This window comes from Podarcis vaucheri (genome assembly GCF_965113315.1).
Source record: "Podarcis vaucheri genome assembly, chromosome: Z".
NCBI classification, from domain to species: Eukaryota; Metazoa; Chordata; class Lepidosauria; order Squamata; family Lacertidae; genus Podarcis; species Podarcis vaucheri.
Genome location: NC_138758.1, coordinates 30,831,505 through 30,850,618, shown reverse-complemented (window position 1 = coordinate 30,850,618; position 19,114 = coordinate 30,831,505). Strand labels below are relative to the sequence as shown.

Below are 19,114 nucleotides of genomic sequence, written 5' to 3'. Positions count from 1 at the left end.
GACCCTTATGTTTTCCCTCCCCTTACGGTTTTGATCCATGGGCTGCTTTTAAAATGAGGCTGCATTTTAAATTGCATTTTAACCTGTATTTTAAATTGTCCCCCCCCCATTATGTTTTTATTGTAATTTTACTGGTGTTAGCAGCCCTGAGCCTGGCTCTGGCCGGGGAGGGTGGGGTATAAATAAAATTTATTATTATTATTATTATTATTATTATTATTATTATTATTATTTGAACAATTGGCATTATTAACTGTATTATGATTTGGTATTATAAATTGGTATTGACAACGAGGCTTTTATTGGGTTATTGTAACTGAAAACTAATAAAAATTATTACATAAAAAAGAAAAAGAAAAATAGCACTGGGCCCGATGTACCTTGGACTTCAAATTATCATCATAATAGACTCCCATTATAAATGTAAGAACTGAGGATGTCTAGGCACTTGAGGGTCTTCTCCCCCATTGTATTGCCTCTCCAGATGTAGATGGGAGTCTCTCTGTGGCAACATTCACAACGCACATTTAAAGCAGTATCTGAGCACCATGCCACTTTAAACAGTCACGACAGCCCCCCCAAAAAAATATTCTGGGAGCTGTAGTTTGTTAAGGGTGCTTAACGTTGGTAGGAAGCCCCTGTTTCCCTCCCAGAGGTACAATTCCCAGTGCGGTTTGATAATGCAGCTCCCATAATTCTTTTGGGGAAGCCACTGACTATTTAAAATGGTACAGTGGTGCCCCGCAAGACGAATGCGTCGCAAGACGGAAAACTCGCTAGACGAAAGAGTTTTCCGTTTTGGAGGTGCTTCGCAAAATGAATCTCCTATGGGCTTGCTTCGCAAGACGAAAATGTCTTGCGAGTTCCTGCCGGTTTTTCCCCCTCCCCCCCTTTTTCTAAGCCGCTAAGCCGCTTATCAGCTGATCCGATAAGCTGATAAGCCGCTAATAGCGCTAATCCGCTAATCCGTCAATGGGCTTGCTTCACAAGACGAAAAAACCGCTAGACGAAGAGAATCACAGAACGGATTCTTTTCGTCTTGTGAGGCACCACTGTATAATAGAACTTTAATGGCATGATGTCAATGTGGACTGTATCTCTGGAGTGCTGTGTTGTTTTGATAAGTTTTTCTGTTTTTTCCTCTCCATGGCTCTTCAGTATACTGTGGGTAGCGATAGAAATTTATTATGTGCTGCTTATTATGGGCTGTTCTGTCCATGCCCACTCTTTTCTGCCCATGCCTTTCCCGCTCTCATGGGAAAATAGCTGGGTCAGTATAAATAACTACCGCAGCTTAGTCACAGTGCAAGCCATCAGAAGAGATGGGTCTGACGATAATTGCAGGGGAGCACAGCTGTACTAGGCACAAAACAAATCTGGGGTCCAGACTCTCAGCTTTTCTATTTCCTTCTTCTTTTTAAAAACGGTTTTATTAACGTTATTATTGCAATTCATTGCCATAGCTATTATATATGAAGCATTCTTGTTTTCTAAGAAGAAAAAAGAAAACAAATTAACTAGAAAAGGCGGGGGGCGGAGAGAACATGAGATGTGGAAGGCGGAAGGGATAATATAACAAAAAATTCTATGGGGCAATTAATAAAAGGAAAAAATGTCATTTACATTGTCATCCAGAAATGTAAGAACTTAGCAATACATTTTGTTTTCTTAATTATTTCAGATTGCATTTTTCTTTTCTTTCTTCGGTTTTTTTGGTAATTGGTTTTTCAATTTCAATTAACAAAATATAGCCATACTAGGAAAAGGAGGCTTAGTAGATGTACAGAAAAGAAAGCTAAATAGCAGCTGATGGTTGTATTTTTAAACATTCCAAGAAAGACAATCAAATGAAAGTATCTCTCAATAAGTTTCCTTGAGTCTGTCGAGAGTGAAAACCATGTTTGATTGCCTTAACAAAGCCAATAAAAGGATATATAGAAAGCGTTAGTCCTCCCATCGCACTGGATCAATATTCCTTTTGTGAAATGTTTGTCCATAAGCATGAAGTCCCATACTTGCAAACTTCAGCCTTCAAAAAGATTTGCATTTAAAGTTTTCCAGATCTTTATGATCACTAATCTAATTGCCAATAATAAATGGAGGATGAGGTTCTTATTGGTTATGTTCTTAATCTGAGGAGTAAAATAAGTGCTGCATGTTTCTTATACATAAGTTTTATCATTACGATATTTTGCCAGGTTTTCCTTGGCTAATTAGTTGTAGCAGGGGGATCTTTGTTTCCCCATTTCTGCAGCTTTCCTTTCCTTTTGTAAAAGCCTCTTCCCCTTGAAGAATGAGAATTCTGAAGCAAGATATTCAGGCACCACTCTAACCAGTTCATTCAGGAGAAGTGAGCCTCCTCCTTCCTTTCAGTGTTTTAGCTAATTAAAATTGTTTGCAAAGATGATGCATGGGTGTGTAGCAAGGTTTTTTTGGGGGGGGCAGGCCATTTTGGGGTGACAGAACCTCAGTTAGCTAAGCATTTTTATTGATTTTTATTGATTGGGGGGGCAACTATCCCTCGCTGCCCCCCCCCGGCTATGCCCATGTAAAGGTAAAGGGGCCCCTGACCGTTAAGTACAGTCGCAGACGACTCTGGGCTTGTGGCGCTCATGTCGCTTTACTGGCTGAGGGAGCTGGCGTACAGCTTCCGGGTCATGTGGCCAGCATGACTAAGCCGCTTCTAGTGAACCAGAGCAGCGCACGTATATGCCGTTTACCTTCCCGCTGGGGTGGTACCTATTTATCTACTTGCACTTTGACATGCTTTCGAACTGCTAGGTTGGCATGTATAGTAGGCTAAATCAAACACACTCAGGTAAAAGCAGGGAGGGTTGTGCAGAACTGAGAGACGTGGCCTGCATTGAGGCCTGGAGAGTTGCTTTCTCCCAAAGCAGCAGGTTAAAATAGTGCTTGCATATTTCACTTCAGAACTCTCATTACTTAGTGAGTGGGGACTTACTTGGGGAAGTAAGCAAGTGGGGTGGGTGGGTCTGGGTCCTAAATTCACTCTGAACCTAGTATAGCAGTGCCCCCTGCACGTCTTGGCAGGCTTGAGTAGATCCACTTCTTCCAATAGCTTGGACTGTGGAAACATTGAGATAATTCTTTGTACTGACCCAACAATAGCCACAGCTATTGCATGAGCACATGCACATCACTGTATCAACACTGTTCTGCCACCCACGTATTGCTTTCAATGCACTGCTTTCAAGTGTACATCTTTTTATGTTGTTCTCATCCATTCCCAGTCACTGTCCCAACAGTGTTTGTTCCCTAAAGCATCTCCTTGCCTCTAGGTCCGTTCATCTGGGCAGAAGTGGGAGACATCCTCAATATTGTGTTCAAGAACAACGCCACACGGCCTTACTCCCTTCATGCCCATGGAGTCCTGGAGAAGAACAGCAACAAAGGCTCGGAAGCAGCAATGCCTGGTGAGTCTTAGCCCTCTGCTGTGAGTTGCCTTGTCTAGACCCCTGTGTCATGTATAGCGGCCAAGCTTCTTATTAACTATCCCCTGCAGTGCTCACAGAGACCACCTGGAGTCCATCCTCAGGCACCTGTATGGTTAGAGGCTGGGTGGGCTCCCTATTATTTTGCACAGTCTGGGACCCATACAAATAGACTCGAGTGACAAGAAAGGAGATTCCGATGAAACATCAGGAGGAACTTTCTGACAGCAAGAGCTGTTCGACTGTGGAATGGACTCCATTGGAAGGTGGTAGACTCTCCTTCCTTGGAAGTTTTTGGGTTTTTTGTTCCTGAGCTTTCCCCGTAAAAACCTGCTCTTTAAAGCCCAATGGAAGCAAACGGCAACCCCCAAAAAACCCAAATAGCCATTTCCTCCCATTAAAGGAGCCAGTTCGCTCCTTTAGACAGCGGCATATCATGGAGAAAGCTCCAGAGGGAAAGGAAGGGGGTTTGCTCAGATACAGAGCTTTAAAGTGTAGGCCTGTGCCTGGGAAGAGCAGGGCAAAAGGTAATTGTGGGTAAGCCCCTGATTTTCAACAAGAAACATTTCATAATTGGATATCTAAATGACTTAATTGTAAGATATGTTTAGAAACCTGATACAAGTTTTAATCTTCTTCTAGTCTATTGTTATTTTAACTTTTCAAAAATTTTAAATTATTGTTAATTTTCCACATTGGTAATTGTATTATCTTTTTTTTTGCAAACCCTTTAGAGGTTTTTTTAAAAAAATATAATTAAGTGCTGTATAGTATAAGGGACATGGGTGGTGCTGTGGTCTAAACCACTAGGGCTTGCTGATCAGAAGGTCGGCGGTTCGAATCCCCATGACAGGGTGAGTTCCTGTTGTTCGGTCCCAGCTCCTGCCAACCTAGCAGTTTGAAAGCACGTCAAAGTGCAAGTAGATAAATTGGTACCGCTCCGGCGATAAAGTAAGCGTGTTCTGTGCACTGCTCTGGTTCACCAGAAGCGGCTTAGCTATGCTGGCCACATGACCCGGAAGCTGTACGCCGGCTCTCTCGGCCACTAAAGCGAGATGAGCGCCGCAACCCCAGAATCGTTCACAACTGGACCTAATGGTCAGGGGTCCCTTTACCTTTACCTTTACAGTATGAATATTATGAAATAAATAAGTCTCTGAGACTCCAACAGAAGTAGAAAGGTGTCAATTTCTCAATAATAATAATAATAATAATAATAATAATAATAATAATAAAATTGTGTCTGTGTCTGTCTCTGTCTCAGGTGAAATTGTCACCTATCGGTGGGATGTTCCTGAAAGATCAGGCCCAGGACCTAATGATTCTGCCTGTGTCTCTTGGATCTACTATTCCAGTGTGGATCCTGTAAAGGTTTGCAGTTTTTCTCTAGCTTTTGTGAGAGGATTATACCACCATGCAAAGGAGCTCCCCACCAGGATGTTTATTCATACTAAGATAAAAAAATTCCTTCCAGTAGCACCTTAAAGACCAACTAAGTTAGTTCTTGGTATGAGCTTTCGTGTGCATGCACACTTCTTCAGATGCTACTGGAAGGATTTTTTTTATTTTGACCATGGCAGACCAACACGGCTACCTATCTGTAACTATTCATACTAAGCTTACACTTTGCAAGCAAAGACCTGTGCTCACTGTACAGGTTTCAGGGACAAGGCTAAAGAGGAGGAGGAATGGTGAAGGTCACCCCCCCCCCCTTCTGCTGTAGCTCCCAGAGAAGAGGATGGCAGTCTCGAATTACAGCAGGGCTGTGAGGAAAACAACAACTTAGAGAGAGGAAAAGAGTTGTAAGGTGTTAGGAGATAGAGGAGGGGAGGCAAAACAGTTAGCTGACATGTCACTGGACCGCATAACCAACCCTTCTCCCAAAACGCGACATTTGTTAAGGGTGCAGCACAAAGGGCACAGAGACAGTTGACCATGGATGGACGCCATAGAGGCAGGTGTTGTTGCTAGAAGGGAAGGAGGGAGGAGCTCGGTGCGAGCAATGCTAACATTGAGGAATGACTGGATTCTTCGTCTTTCACTGTGATGACTCAAAAAAAATCTTAAGAAATAACTTTCTTGTTTCCTCCCTGCTTCTTGGTGCCATTGGGAGAGGGAGAGAATTCCTCACTCCTGGAAATAGGGTTGCCATATTTCAAAAACTAAAAACCAGGACACCCCAAAGCTGTTAAGCTTTTGTTTTACAAAAACGCCAGAAAAAAGAGAAAAAAGACAATGTGCCACCTTTCAGAAATCACTCCCAGGTGCCAATTCCACCTTTGAAATCCCAGTAACGTCTGGGGAAATCCAGACATGTGGCAGTTTGGGAAACCCTGGTTTGTAGAAATCCTTGGTTGTAGCCCGTAGAATGTACAGTGGTACCTCAGGATGCAAACGGGATCCGTTCCGGAGCCCCATTCGCATCCTGAACGGAACGCAAGACGCATCTGGGCGCCTGCGCATGCGCGGTTCGCGTTTCGTCGCTTCCGCGCATGCGTGTGATGTCATTTTGAGCGTCTGCACATGTGTGAGCGGTGAAACCCAGAAGTAGTGCACTCCGTTACTTTCGGGTTGCTGCGGAGCGCAACACGAATGCACTCAACCCGAAGCGCATTCAACTCAAGGTATGACTGTACTTTGGAGGAGAATTCTTTTGGTTCCAGAAGCTGCCCCAGCTAACAGGAGTCTATAAGTAAAACTCCTAGGATAACCTTCCTAACTTTTCTCTGCCCTTTTACCCCCAGGATGTGTTCAGTGGTCTCATTGGCCCCCTAAAGGTCTGCCGTAAAGGGACGCTGGATTTAGATGGGAGAAGGAAAGGTGTCAACAAGGAGTTTGCACTCCTCTTCTTGATTTTTGATGAAAATCAGTCCTGGTACCTGGAGGAGAATGTGCAAAAGTATGCCCAAGGGGACTGGGTTCATTCCCACCGAGAGGATGAAGAGTTTCTGGAGAGCAACAAAATGCACGGTGACTTTGTGTTCTTACTTTTTCGTCCTGCATGGCTGCCTGCCTTTGCCCTGGATTGCAAAGTGTTGCCTAGAATTGTCTGTATTAAAAAAACAACACCTGGGCCATCTATTTCCCACTGGTACCATCTTTTCAAAGTAATGTTCATGATTATTTATTTGGGTTTCTCACTGGAAAGGCTATGGGAGTAGGGAAAAGAAAGGGACCTCTCTACCGCCTTTCAACCAAGGTATTATGTGTTTTCAGAACCCACCTTATTCTGATGACTGTAATCTGTGTTAACTGGTTTTAGTATTTCATTTAAAACTGTCTTGGGGCCTGCTGGTGAAGGGCAAGTAATAAATAAATGATAACAGCAGCAATAACTATAATATTTATAAGATAGGCAGCAATACTTCTGAAGCCCCTGGTCTTGCAGGACCAGGAATCGGGCTCCCCTACCCCAGCCCATGCAAATAAGAGACCAATAAGGGACACGGGTGGTGCTGTGGGTTAAACCACAGAGCCTAGGGCTTGCCGATCGGACGGTCGGCAGTTCGAATCCCCGCAACGGGGTGAGCTCCCATTGCTCGGTCCCTGCTCCTGTCAACCTAGCAGTTTGAAAGCATGTCAAAGTGCAAGTAGATAAATAGATACCGCTCCGGCGGGAAGGTAAACGGCGTTTCCGTGTGCTGCTCTGGTTTGCCAGAAGCGGCTTAGTCATGCTGGCCACATAACCCGGAAGCTGTACGCCGGCTCCCTCGGCCAGTAAAGTGAGCGCTGCAACCCCAGAATCAGGCACGACTGGACCTAACAGTCAGGGGTCCCTTGAACCTTGCCACCGCTCCCGGACCTGTTCTGGGGGCTGGGGTCGGGGGAAGCTCAGGCTTCCCCTGCCCCAGCCCCATGGCTAAAAAGGAGAAGCCTGAAGCCCCAGGAGCGCAGCGTGAACTGCCACTGCGCTCCAGGGGTTTCAGGCAGCTATCTGCAAGCCTTCAGAGAGCAGGGGGAATTCTCGCTGCGCTCTGAAGGCTTGCGGATAGCCGCCTGAAGCCTGGAGAGTGGGAGGGGTCAGTGCACACCGATCCCTCTTGCTCTCCAGGCTTCACTTTGCTGGAGAGGCGCTGCACAGTTTTCCCTCTCTGCGCAGCGCCCCTTCAGCGAAGTGGGAGGAGAAATGGAAGGGGCTCCGTTTCTCCTGCCGCTTTGCTGAAGGGGCGCTGAGCAGAGAGGGGGAGAATTTTTCCCCCGTTTTCCCCCTCCTATGGTCGGGTGCATCCTATGGTCCGGTGCATCCTATAGACCGAAAAATACGGTAAATGGGCAAGGGGCGGATCTGAGGGAAGCCCACTGTTGGCTCCATCTGCTCTGCCCTCTGGCACAGCCCATGTCCCAGCCTGCATCCTCATTAGCCAAAGCCAAGTACAGGCTAGGATACAGTTCCTGATAGGCGGAGGGGGCTTAAGCCCCCACTGCCTATCAGGAAGGGGACCGCTGCTCCAGTTCCCTCATGGGGAGCCGGGTGAAGCCTCTGCCATCTTGCAATGCTTCCTCACCAAAAGGGGTAAGCAGACTTGTGTTCAAATTCTGCTTGCATTCAGTTGGGCACTGTGAGAAGAGGATGCTGGAGTAGGTGAATCGTTGGCCTGGTCCAGCAGGATCTTCTGATGTTTAGAGGGTAGAGGGGGAGGCCCACAACACTATGGTGTGATGAGGTTGGCCACACCAACTACCTGTTGTGTTGGGGAAGCTGGGCAGAGAACTCAGGAGAATGTTTTGTGTAAGGTTCAGTTCCACTTTGTGCCCTCACCCAATGTTTCAAGAGTCGAGAAGGTGTTGCTTAGCAGCCTGTACTCAGGACCATTAAACACACCTTCTGAAGAGGGAGGACTAAGGAAGGATCTCAGACTTCACAGGGGAGCGCCCTTTTATTGGAAAAGTGCGGCAGCACAGACTTCAGAACCTGCCACTTTCAGCCATTAGCTTTTCTCTCTAATTGTTGCTAAGTTGTGAAAGAAAAAAGCCTGCTGTGTAGCAATTTGCACATGATTAGTTCCTGGAAGTAATCGTGAAAGACTCAGAAGTTGCTAGGATTTGACTTTTGGCTGTACCTTAGATGCCCTTTCTAAGTTAGAATCCACTGATAATGTTAATGAAACCAGACCAACTCAACCCCAAACCTCTGAACCCTGCCACTAGGGAGAGCAGGGGTGTTGCAGGAAGGACACACAGGAGCAAAGCACCTGAGATGACTTCTGTAAAGAAGAGAGGGAAAGTCGATGTGGCATAGTGGTCAAGAGTATTGGATTAAAACCGTGGAGACTGGCGTTCTAGTCCCCACTCGGCCATGAAGCTCACTGGGTGACCTTGGGCCAGTCACTGTCTATCAGCCTACCCTACCTCACAGGGTTGTTGTGGGGATAGGAAAGGAAGACATAAACCCATGTATACCACATTGAGCTTCTTGGAAGAAAGGTGGGATATAAATGTAATATAATGTAATGTAGCTACATTATGGGATACGGGTGGCACTGTGGGTTAAACCACTGAGCCTAGCGCTTGCTGATCAGAAGGTTGGCGGTTCAAATCCCCGTGACGGGGTGAACTCCCGTTGCTCGATCCCTGCTCCTGCCAACCTAGCAGTTTGAAAGCACGTCAAAGTGCAAGTAGATAAATAGGTACCGCTCTGGCAGGAAGGTAAACAGCGTTTCCGTGTGCTGCTCTGGTTCGCCAGAAGTGGCTTAGTCATGCTGGCCACATGACCTGGAAGCTGTACGCCGGCTCCCTCAGCCAGTAAAGCGAGATGAGTGCCGCAACCCCAGAGTCGGTCACGACTGGACCTAGTGGTCAGGGGTCCCTTTACCTTTACCTAGCTACATTATAGGGAGAGGCAACTAAAACCGTTACCGGAGTTGCTAGACAACCTTTCCTAGGGAAGGTTCCTCTTTATTCCCAGATAGGGTGGTCAACCAGATCCCATTGTATGGGGGGGGGATACCCCACCCACAGAAGCATCCCAAGAGATTGTAACAGTTCCTGGTGTCTCAGAAGAGAGGATCTTAAGATCAAATATTTCAGCCTTCCCCAACCTAGTAGCCCCCGTAACTGTTTTGGACTACAATTCCCACCAGCCCCAGTCAATAACTGTACCCCTGATGGACAAAAAATGTAAATTATTAGGATTTTCTGACTTTTAGGCTTCAAGGTGAGTTGCTACCGTCTTTATGGATAGCAGCTCTGTGCCATTACAAGGCGTGTAACCTGCCAAAATCAACTTTCCCCATGTTTCTGCTTGTATAAACCCATGGAAAACCAACAGTGCCCCCTAGCAGCAGTTTGCAATATTTCATGTTCTATCAATAAGCAGACCTTTTCTTCCTTCCTTCCTCCCGCTTAGCCATCAATGGTAAACTCTATGCAAACTTGCCTGGGCTGACAATGTACGAAGGAGACTGGGTGAACTGGTACCTGCTGGGAATGGGCCAGGAAATTGACATCCACACAGTTCATTTCCACGCTGAGACCTTCCTTTATCGGGTGAGCATTTGAAGCTGTTGCTTGAATAACCTTATGACGCTATGTAATGTCAGTCTGCTGCTACAAAGCAGAGCTTTCCCATATAATGAATCCATGCAGTGCTCTGCAAGTATGTGTAGAACTGTGGGGTCAGTGTCCTTCTCAGCTTCACCCCCTCCCACGAAGTTAACATGAAAATTTTTTGTTTAAAGAAAAAGCAAGAGGTGACATGACAGGCATTTATTAAATTATACAGGGCATGGAGGAAAAGTGGACAGAGAAAAGTTTTCATAACACCAGAATTCCTGGGTGCCCAGTAAAGGTGAATGTTGGGAGATTCAGGAAAGTCCTTGTTTATGCAGCACACAGACTGTGGAACTCACTCCCACAGTAGGCAGTGATGGCCACCAACCTGGAAAGATGACTCCAGGGACGATTGGCCAAGTTGATGGAGGAGAGGGCTATCAATGGCTATTGACCACAGCAGCTGTGCTCTGCCTCCATAGTTCTGGAGGCAGCCATGCTTCTGAATACTGGATGCTGGAAATAAAGGAAGGGAGAGTGGCTCTTGTGCTTGGATCCTCCTTGCAGGTTCCCCACAGTGGTTCGCCACTGTGAGAACAAGGTGCTGGACTAGATGGGCCATGGGCCTGATGCAGCTGTAGGCTCTTACGTTCTTATGACAATCCCTGTGTTGCTTCTAGAAGCAACTAATGAGATACTTAACTTTTTTATTTTTAAGCCGGGGGGAACGACAACCTTTTTTTATTTATTTTTCAAATCCCACATTTATACCCCAAGGTGGCAAACATTGTTCTCCCCCTCCTGATTTTATCCTCACAACAACCTTGTAGTGTAGGTTAGGCTGGGAGGCAATGACTGGCCTCCAAAGTCACACTCAGTGAGCTTAATGCCAAGTGGGGATTTGAACCCAAATAAATGCAGGTGGCGCTGTGGTCTAAACCACACAGCCTAGGGCTTGCTGATCAGAAGGTTGGCGGTTCGAATCCCTGTGACAGGGTGAGATCCCGTTGTTCGGTCCCAGCTCCTGCCAACCTAGCAGTTCGAAAGCACGTCAAAGTGCAAGTAGATAAATAGGTACCACTCTGGCGGGAAGGTAAACGGCATTTTCGCGCACTGCTCTGGTTCGCCAGAAGCGGCTTAGCTGGCCACATGACCTGGAAGCTGTCTGCGAACAAACGCTGGCTCCCTTGGCCAATATAGGAAGATGAGATGAGTTGAGTCGTCTGCAACTGAACTTACAGGTCAGGGGTCCCTTTAAAGGTAAAGAGACTCTGACCATTAGGTCCAGTCGTGGCCGACTCTGGGGTTGCAGCGCTCATCTTGCTTTATTGGCCGAGGGAGCCGGCTTACAGCTTCCGGGTCACGTGGCCAGCATGGCTAAGCCGCTTCTGGCGACCAGACCAATGCACGGAAATGCCGTTTACCTTCCCGCCGGAGCGGTACCTATTTATCTACTTGCACGTTGACGTGCTTTCAAACTGCTAGGTTGGCAGGAGCAGGGACCGAACAACAGGAGCTCACCCCGTCACGGGGATTCGAACCACCGACCTTCTGATCAGCAGGTCCTTGGCTCTGTGGTTTAACCCACAGCGCCACCTGCGTCCCAGGGGTCCCTTTACCTTTACCTAAAAATCAACAAGACTGCAGAATAAATGTACTTTAAAAAAACACACACACCAAAACAACTTACCTTATAGGTAGAAGTCACATGATTCGACTTTCCTGGCCCAGCAACCCAGCTCTTCTTGGTGCAGGCAGTAGCTTTGCAGGGGCAGCCCTCCCTGTTCCAAAGTAATGTTTGCTCTCTGGGTCCTCCCCACATGGCAGAGTGGCAAGACGTACAGAGCAGATGTGGCGGACCTCTTCCCCGGGACCTTTGAAGTGGTTGAGATGCTGGTTGGCAATCCTGGAACATGGCTGCTTCATTGCCATGTGGCCGATCACATCCATGCTGGAATGGAAACCCTCTTCACAGTCTTTCCTAAGCATGGTAAGGAGAGAGCAGGTTGGTTTTTATCAACATCATTATCATTATATCATTACCATTACCATTATTTTATTTAGAGCCTTTGTCAGGGTTGTACCTAGGGGCTGGTTAGGTTGCCCCCACCAAGGGTGCAGGTCCGGGGAGTGGGGAGGGACACACAAAAATTGAGCCTCTCCACTCTGGCACCGAGTGGCTAGAAACCCGCCTTGCCTGTCCATGCACTCAGACGGGTGGACTGATGGAAGAACAGGAGGAGGAAAAGCAGAGCAGAGCCAAGGACGAAGTCACAAGAGGAGTGCAAAAGCACAGTTAAGCTGTAGAAATCTCTCCCACAGTTGATGCCAAGCAACCTAGATTGCCTTGAAAGATTATTAGACAAATTCGTGGAAGAGGAGAGGGCTATTGATGGCTATGCTCTGCCCTCTACAGTCGGAGGGAGGAAATGCTTCTGAAAACCAGTTGCTGGAACTCACAGGAGGGGAGGGTGCTCTTGTGCTTGAATCCTGCTTGCAGGTTTCCCACAGGCGGACTAGATGGGGCCATTGGCCTGATCCAGCAGGCTATTCTTGTGTTCTTAAAATTAGAATGTGGTGCTACAGACACCCATTTTATCTGTCTTGAACACAGGGATCTCTTGTGCTTATTTGTTTTGTCTCTTTTCTTACCCACCCTTCACCACCGGGTCAGAGGGTGGGTAAAATATGCAATTACAAAACAAATAAAACAGTTTGCAGCCCAAGAAGGAAGTGTAAAAACTATTAAAAACAATGTGAACATTTAAAAACAGTTCCCCCATAAAAATATTTCCAGTACAGTGTCCCAGTGCTTGGGAAGGGCCACAGTTTGGTGCTTAGAAGATCTTCTTTGAATGCAGAAGGTCCCAGATTCAGTCCCCAGCATCTCTAGGTAGGACTGGGCGTTGTCCCCTGCCTGAAACCTTAGAGATCTTTTCCCAGCAACTGTTACATTGGATGGACATCATTCGTCTAAGTAGAACACAGCTTCCTATGCCATTCTTTTGTGCTTCCCATTAGCTTCCTACTAAATTGTGTACTTTCTTTTCAGATTCAGTACTTCTGAAGACCAATTCCTATACAGGTATGGCTGTCATTGCATCTCAGGTTTATACCCCTTTTGAGCATTCTTGAATAAGGACAATTCCCGGTGTGAAGCCTAGCAAGGCACCCTTTTTGTCCACCATTATTCTCCTTTCATTCCTCAAGTTCACCCAATGGTCCAGTGCTGCTGGCTCCCTGCAAACCCCATGCACTGCACAGGGTTGATCAGGTTACCATTTGGGTTCCTTCCAATTCCATGATTCTGTGAGTGCAAACTGGGAGTCAGTGTTCTCTGTGTGCACTCTACCCAGCTCCCTTCTTCCATAACCATTGCAAATTATCTTGTCAGCTTTAACCATGGTTTGCTGTTACAGTGAGGGGGGGGGAGTATTTGATCCCCTGCTAACTTTGCCTGTTTGGCCTCTGACGAAGAAATGACCAGTCCATAATTTTAATGGTAGGTTTATTGTAGGTGTGAGAGACAGAATAACATCAGGAAAGCCCCCAGAAACCAAGAAGACAAAAGTCAGAGATTGATGTGCAGGGGATCAAATACTTTCCCCCCGTCACTGTACATCTTCACTGACTCTGACTAGCCTAACGCTAGGAAAATTCCCTCTAAGCCATGGTTTGCAAACTATGTTGAGACTTAAGATGGAATCCCATGGCAATCTGAGTTGCAGAGGTCTGGTTGCGGCCTGGATATATACTACAGGGATAGACCTGAGTGAAGCCAGGCCTGTTGCCACAACCTCTGTCTCACACACAGCCTCCTAATTGGCCCATTTGAAAGGGTTTGGGTGCCAAGCCACATGGCCAAGGGGGGGAGGTTCTAACATCCCCCAGTGGTCGTGCTGTGCCGAAGATGGCCCACACATTGGGCCGTGGCTGCACCAGGCTGCAAACTGCTGCTTCCCAGGTAAGCAGCCATTAACCTTGTCAGCTTTAGCCACAGTTTGCTATTACATCTTCACTGACTAACTGCATCTAATGCTAGGAAGATTCCCTCTTAGCCATGGTTTGCAAACAGTGTTCAAACTCTGGTTAAGATGGAAGCCCAGTTAGCCGTTGTGATGGCTGACATCTGTGCAAACGTAACACCCCATGGAATTCAAATTGTAATACAATACAATAATTAATAAATAAATAATTTCCAGCGGTCGAAGTGGTCAAGTGGGCTAAGGACTGGTTCCAAGTTGTTCCAAGTTCTTTGCATGGTACAAGTAACAGGTTGAACTTTTCCTGGTAATGAAAAAGATTCCTCTACTAGCCTTATTGCTCATCTAGCTGTGTGGAGGTTTTGCAGACTTAGTACCTGTTTTTCCTTGGAAAATGTGAACTTGCCCTTAAACTGAAAAAACAGCAGAGTGGTTGTTTGCTGCTGTCATTCTGTACTGTTAACTTCCGTTAATGCAATCTCATTTCCTCCCCACCCGCCCACAAAAAGTGACCTTTCATCATCCATTTGTCCTCAGAGACACCTCCTGAAGATGAAGACAATGGCCATCACTTTGTTTTGTTCGGGTCAAAACTGGCACATAGCCAAGTAGAGGCGACCATTATTTTCCTTGCCGTCACCGGTGTCTTGCTGTTCCTCATTGCCTGCACCTTTCTGGGAGTGATAATTTACCTGCAGAGACAAAAGAGGCTGAGACGCAACAGGAGGTCCATACTAGACGAAGGGTTCAAGCTTATGTCTACAAAAAAGCACTAATATCTGGAGAGGAGTGGCGGAGGTTTTTGTGGCCTTTGAGCTGCGTGCAAGGAGGAAGTGCCTTGAAATGCCTTTTGCAAAATAAAAATAAGAATAAATCACTTTGGGAGCTATGTTTCAAAACCACCCGTGATGTTGTCCTCTTAGGGAAAATAAAAAAGGAAACATCTCCAAATGCCACCCAGTGCCTAGTTTTCTACTTTCTATTCAGGACTCAAAGTAAGCCACAGTAAGTTTAATCAGGCACATTTATACAATAATCCTGTAATCCTCCAGAACTTGGGGAGTCAGCTGACAAGCAAGGATCAATCCGGCGCAATTTTTCATATTATAAGAAAGGAGATTGCGCTATACATCAGGAAGAGCTCTGCAGCAGCAGAACAGACACCCTTGGAAGGCATTGGACTCCCCTTCATTGGGTTTTTTAGAGAGAGGCTGGATGGCCATCTGTTTGGGACCCTTTAGCTGTGATTCCTGCATTGCAGTGGGTTGGACTACATGACCCTTGGGGTCCCATCCAACTCTATAATTCTATGATTCTGTGGAACAAAGCTCCTGGATCTGCAACATTCCCTTGGTATTTTTTTGCTCAGGGAAGCCACCCATCCTACTGCTCTCTCTCCTTCTGCTCCTATTTGGATTTTTTTCAGACAGTCTGCTTGGCTACTATCTGCTCCAGTAGGCCTAACTGACCTTATCAGCCAACTGAAGAGAAACAACATGTGTGGGGAGGAATCTTCCCAGGGAAGCATAGGGGAGGAGGGAGCAAATACTCCATGGGACTGTTTTCTCTATGGGACTGTTTTCTAACGGCAAATTCTTTTCCCTGCTTTGATCTGCTCCTATCTCCTCCCATCCCTTCATGAACAGAAAGTAAAAACAAGGAAATCATACAGTGTGACTTCTGTTTGTCTCTGCTGGGGAAAAAGAGGTGATTTTTCCTAATTGGCCATTGCAGTAAAATAGTCATGACTGCTAATTAAATGAAATGGAGGAATCAGTGTTTGATGGCTTGTGATTGTATAAACATTAGATGGGGCAAATGAGTGAAGGTGCACATTAATTTGCTGTTCTAAGTAGCAGGAGGCTTGCAATTTGTAAGCTCTGTTCACCCCCATCCAGACAGGGCTTGAGGCAGAAAGTGGGCAGAATAGCAGCAGCGACTCTATGTGAAGTAGGCTACCTTCCAGCCACACAGAAGCAAGAAGCTTCTACACACACACACACATACACATACACCCCTCCATCCAAGCAAAGAAGAGGTATTAGCACAGCTGAGGCTGAGTGCCTCTTGGAACAGGCACTCTGATCCCTGTTCTCTGTTCAGAGTCCTGAAAGTCTTGTTTCTTGGCTGCTTCCCCCCACTTCTTAACTTTATTTTTCAGTTTCCATATATATAACAATTCCCTTATACCACCACCCAACAAGAAACATCCCGTGAATATGCAATGTACAGTCAAACATTATGTTTGCAATTAGTTTAAAATTGATTGCATCAGTTAGTTGTCTTCTACTCTCCATATTGATCCAGAGTTGAGTCCTGCTCATTATTTTCCTTTCCTTCAAGAGATTTCTTGCAGGATCTACATACTCTCATTGGCTTTGCCTTGCCAGAACTGATCCATCACTGGCAGCTGAGCTTGTGAATGGATCCCAACTTTGTATTCCAAGTGATGTGTAGAACTCTCCTCTACCTGTGATGCTGTTAGATATACCATTTCCCATTCAAACATGCAACAAGAAAATGTCGCAAAAGGGCTTGGTCTTTCAGCAAAGAGGCAAGGGGCACCAAATTTTGGCACCGCACAGGGTGCCACTGAAATTTGAGACCCCCAGTTCCTCCATTGGTATCAGGCTATTATGTACTTATATCCTCCTCGAAAGGAATTGGGTCTTCAGGCACTGCTGCCATTTGTCAGAATGGACAAGATAGATAGAAACTTTATTTGCATTAGCCACTAGCCATAGTGATAAGATAAAATATACTGGGGATAGAGTTAAACAGTTGACTATACAAAATATGTTCTGGAGTTTTACATCAATACAAATGACAAAACTGATACAGTACATGATCCTTTAGCCACAGACCAAACATGTGAGCCAATATTATTTTGATTTTTTTAAAAAATGCTGGGCAGTGACCTGTCAGGAGTAAACATAGACCAATGTTATCAAATAGTATGGGAAATAGCCTTATTAGAAAAACTAACCAACAAACTGAAACTGACACAAGGACAAATAGAAGAAGACGCCTTCACCCCTGTATGGTTACCCTTTATCACATACAGAACCCAACAAGACAACAAGAACCCGCCAACACCATGCGAATCAGCATGGCTAACCAGATCCAAACACACACACACACACACACCACTCATACATGAAAACAAAGTTCACCACAGCCAATCACAAACAAACAACCACACCCTAGGCCAACCCCAACCCCTCTCACCACCAAAGGAATACAGGCAAATAGTAAAAAGAACCCACACAAGTGACGCTGACGTAAAACCCCCCACATACACTACGTGAAACAGAAGCCATGCCCCCCTCCACCTCTTTCCCCGCTTTTCTTCCTAATGTAACACTAATGTCTCAACAAATGTAACTGATCTGTAGAAAACGTAACTTGGGAAAAGAGACATTGCACATAATTTTGTAAACCAAGAAATCATATATATATGATTTCGATGTTGTATCTCTCTTCACTCAAGTGCCCATTAATGAAGCCTTGACAGCCATTCAAAACAAATACAACCCCCCCAAATACATCCTGGACCTGACCAACCACTGCCTAACCAACACGTACTTCATCCACAATGGACAAAGATACAAACAGATAGAAGGAGCACCTATGGGATCACCCCTCTCACCGGTCATCGCAAATTTGTACATGGAACACTTTGAAACCAATGCTTTAGACAAGTCAGAACACAAACCCAAACTTTGGCTCAGATATGTTGACGACACCTTTGTAATTTGGCCACACGGGAAAGAAAAACTAGATAGCTTCCTCACACATCTCAACAGCCTACACCCCAAAATACAATTCACTATGGAAATAGAAGACAACAACCAACTCCCCTTTCTTGACGTCCTAATCTACAAAAAACCTGATGGCTCCCTAGGACACACTATCTACCAGAAAAAAACACACACCAACCGCTACTTACATGCACAATCACACCACCACCCTGCACAAATAAACTCCGTAGCCAAGACTCTCATCTCCAGAACCAAACGCCTGGCTGACAAAGACCACTTGACAACTGAGTTACAGAATCTCTCAAATGTGTTAATCGCCAATGGATACCAGAAAAACAGGGTTACGAAGCTAATCCAAAAAGAAACACCCCCCAAAAACCAAGACACAGAAGAAAACAATGGCATGGCCCTCCTTCCTTATATCAAGGGCACTACAGACAAAATCAGCAAAATCCTCCATAAACACAATATCAAAACAGCCTTCTGCACCAACCAAAAAATAGCCAATATCCTCAGAAACCCAAAAGACAAAATCCAGCTGGAAAACCAAGGGGTCTATGAAATACCCTGCAAAGTCTGCCCAGCCACGTACATTGGACAAACAAACAGACGAATAAATGCACGTATCGCAGAACACAAGAATGCCGTCAAAAAAGAAGAAAAAACTTCCTCTCTTTTCCAACACATGAAAGAAACAGGACACGAAATTAATTTTGCAGATTCCAAATTGCTCTTTAACATGGAACATCACCACAAGAGAATAATCATGGAAGCCATCGAGATAGAGAAACACCCTCACAACATGAACAAGCGTGACGACACGTCCCGCCTGCCAGACATCTGGAAATTAGCCCTCCCCACAAAAACCGACACCAGAACCAGAGGCACACAGAACGCCGTCACCAATCAACCACACCAGACCCAAACCCAGACCCTCTCCACAGACATATTACAGACTCCATCCAGTAGCCAAACTATAGTGGCACCTCCGGATGCTGCACCCCCCTGCAATCCCTACACAGATCTGGCTGGCACAAGGCACAAAACCACAGCTCGCCCCTATACACGAAGCCAAGCCAGAGCACAACTAAATGCAGCACAGCCATCTTCTCAGAAAAACTCTTCACAAGCTCAAGAGGTCAAGACACAAAAGCTTTAGCAACTAATCTACACTTAATGACCCACCCAGTGGTATTCAGAATATCACTCATGAAATCACTCAAGATATCCCTCAAGTAATTAAGGAACAAAAGAAGAAAAGGCACACTAATCTAGGAACTTCCTCTCTGCCCAGAACGTTGGAGGCTATACACCACACCCCTCAACAGTATTTATAGGAACTCAAACACCAGATTCTGCTCTGTTCCAGTAACAAGAAGCCGAAAGCACCAGCCTGAAGATGACGAGTGAGACCTCGTCGAAACGTCGC

The 19,114-nt window shown here is 45.8% G+C and overlaps 1 protein-coding gene across 3 annotated transcripts in view; it reads left to right on the top strand.

The window, feature by feature from the left end:
* The window catches only part of HEPH (hephaestin), a 48,264-nt gene extending 33,463 nt beyond the window's left edge, over positions 1 to 14,801 (top strand). For all 3 annotated transcript variants that reach the window (XM_082208234.1, XM_082208232.1, XM_082208233.1), the window contains exons 15-21: positions 3,300 to 3,434; positions 4,717 to 4,823; positions 6,197 to 6,422; positions 9,799 to 9,938; positions 11,769 to 11,931; positions 12,994 to 13,026; positions 14,462 to 14,801. In XM_082208234.1, coding sequence (XP_082064360.1) covers positions 3,300 to 3,434; positions 4,717 to 4,823; positions 6,197 to 6,422; positions 9,799 to 9,938; positions 11,769 to 11,931; positions 12,994 to 13,026; positions 14,462 to 14,700 — 1,043 coding nt within the window. In that variant the 3' untranslated portion in view covers positions 14,701 to 14,801. The remainder of the gene's footprint in view (positions 1 to 3,299; positions 3,435 to 4,716; positions 4,824 to 6,196; positions 6,423 to 9,798; positions 9,939 to 11,768; positions 11,932 to 12,993; positions 13,027 to 14,461) is intronic.
* Positions 14,802 to 19,114: the final 4,313 nt, after the last annotated feature.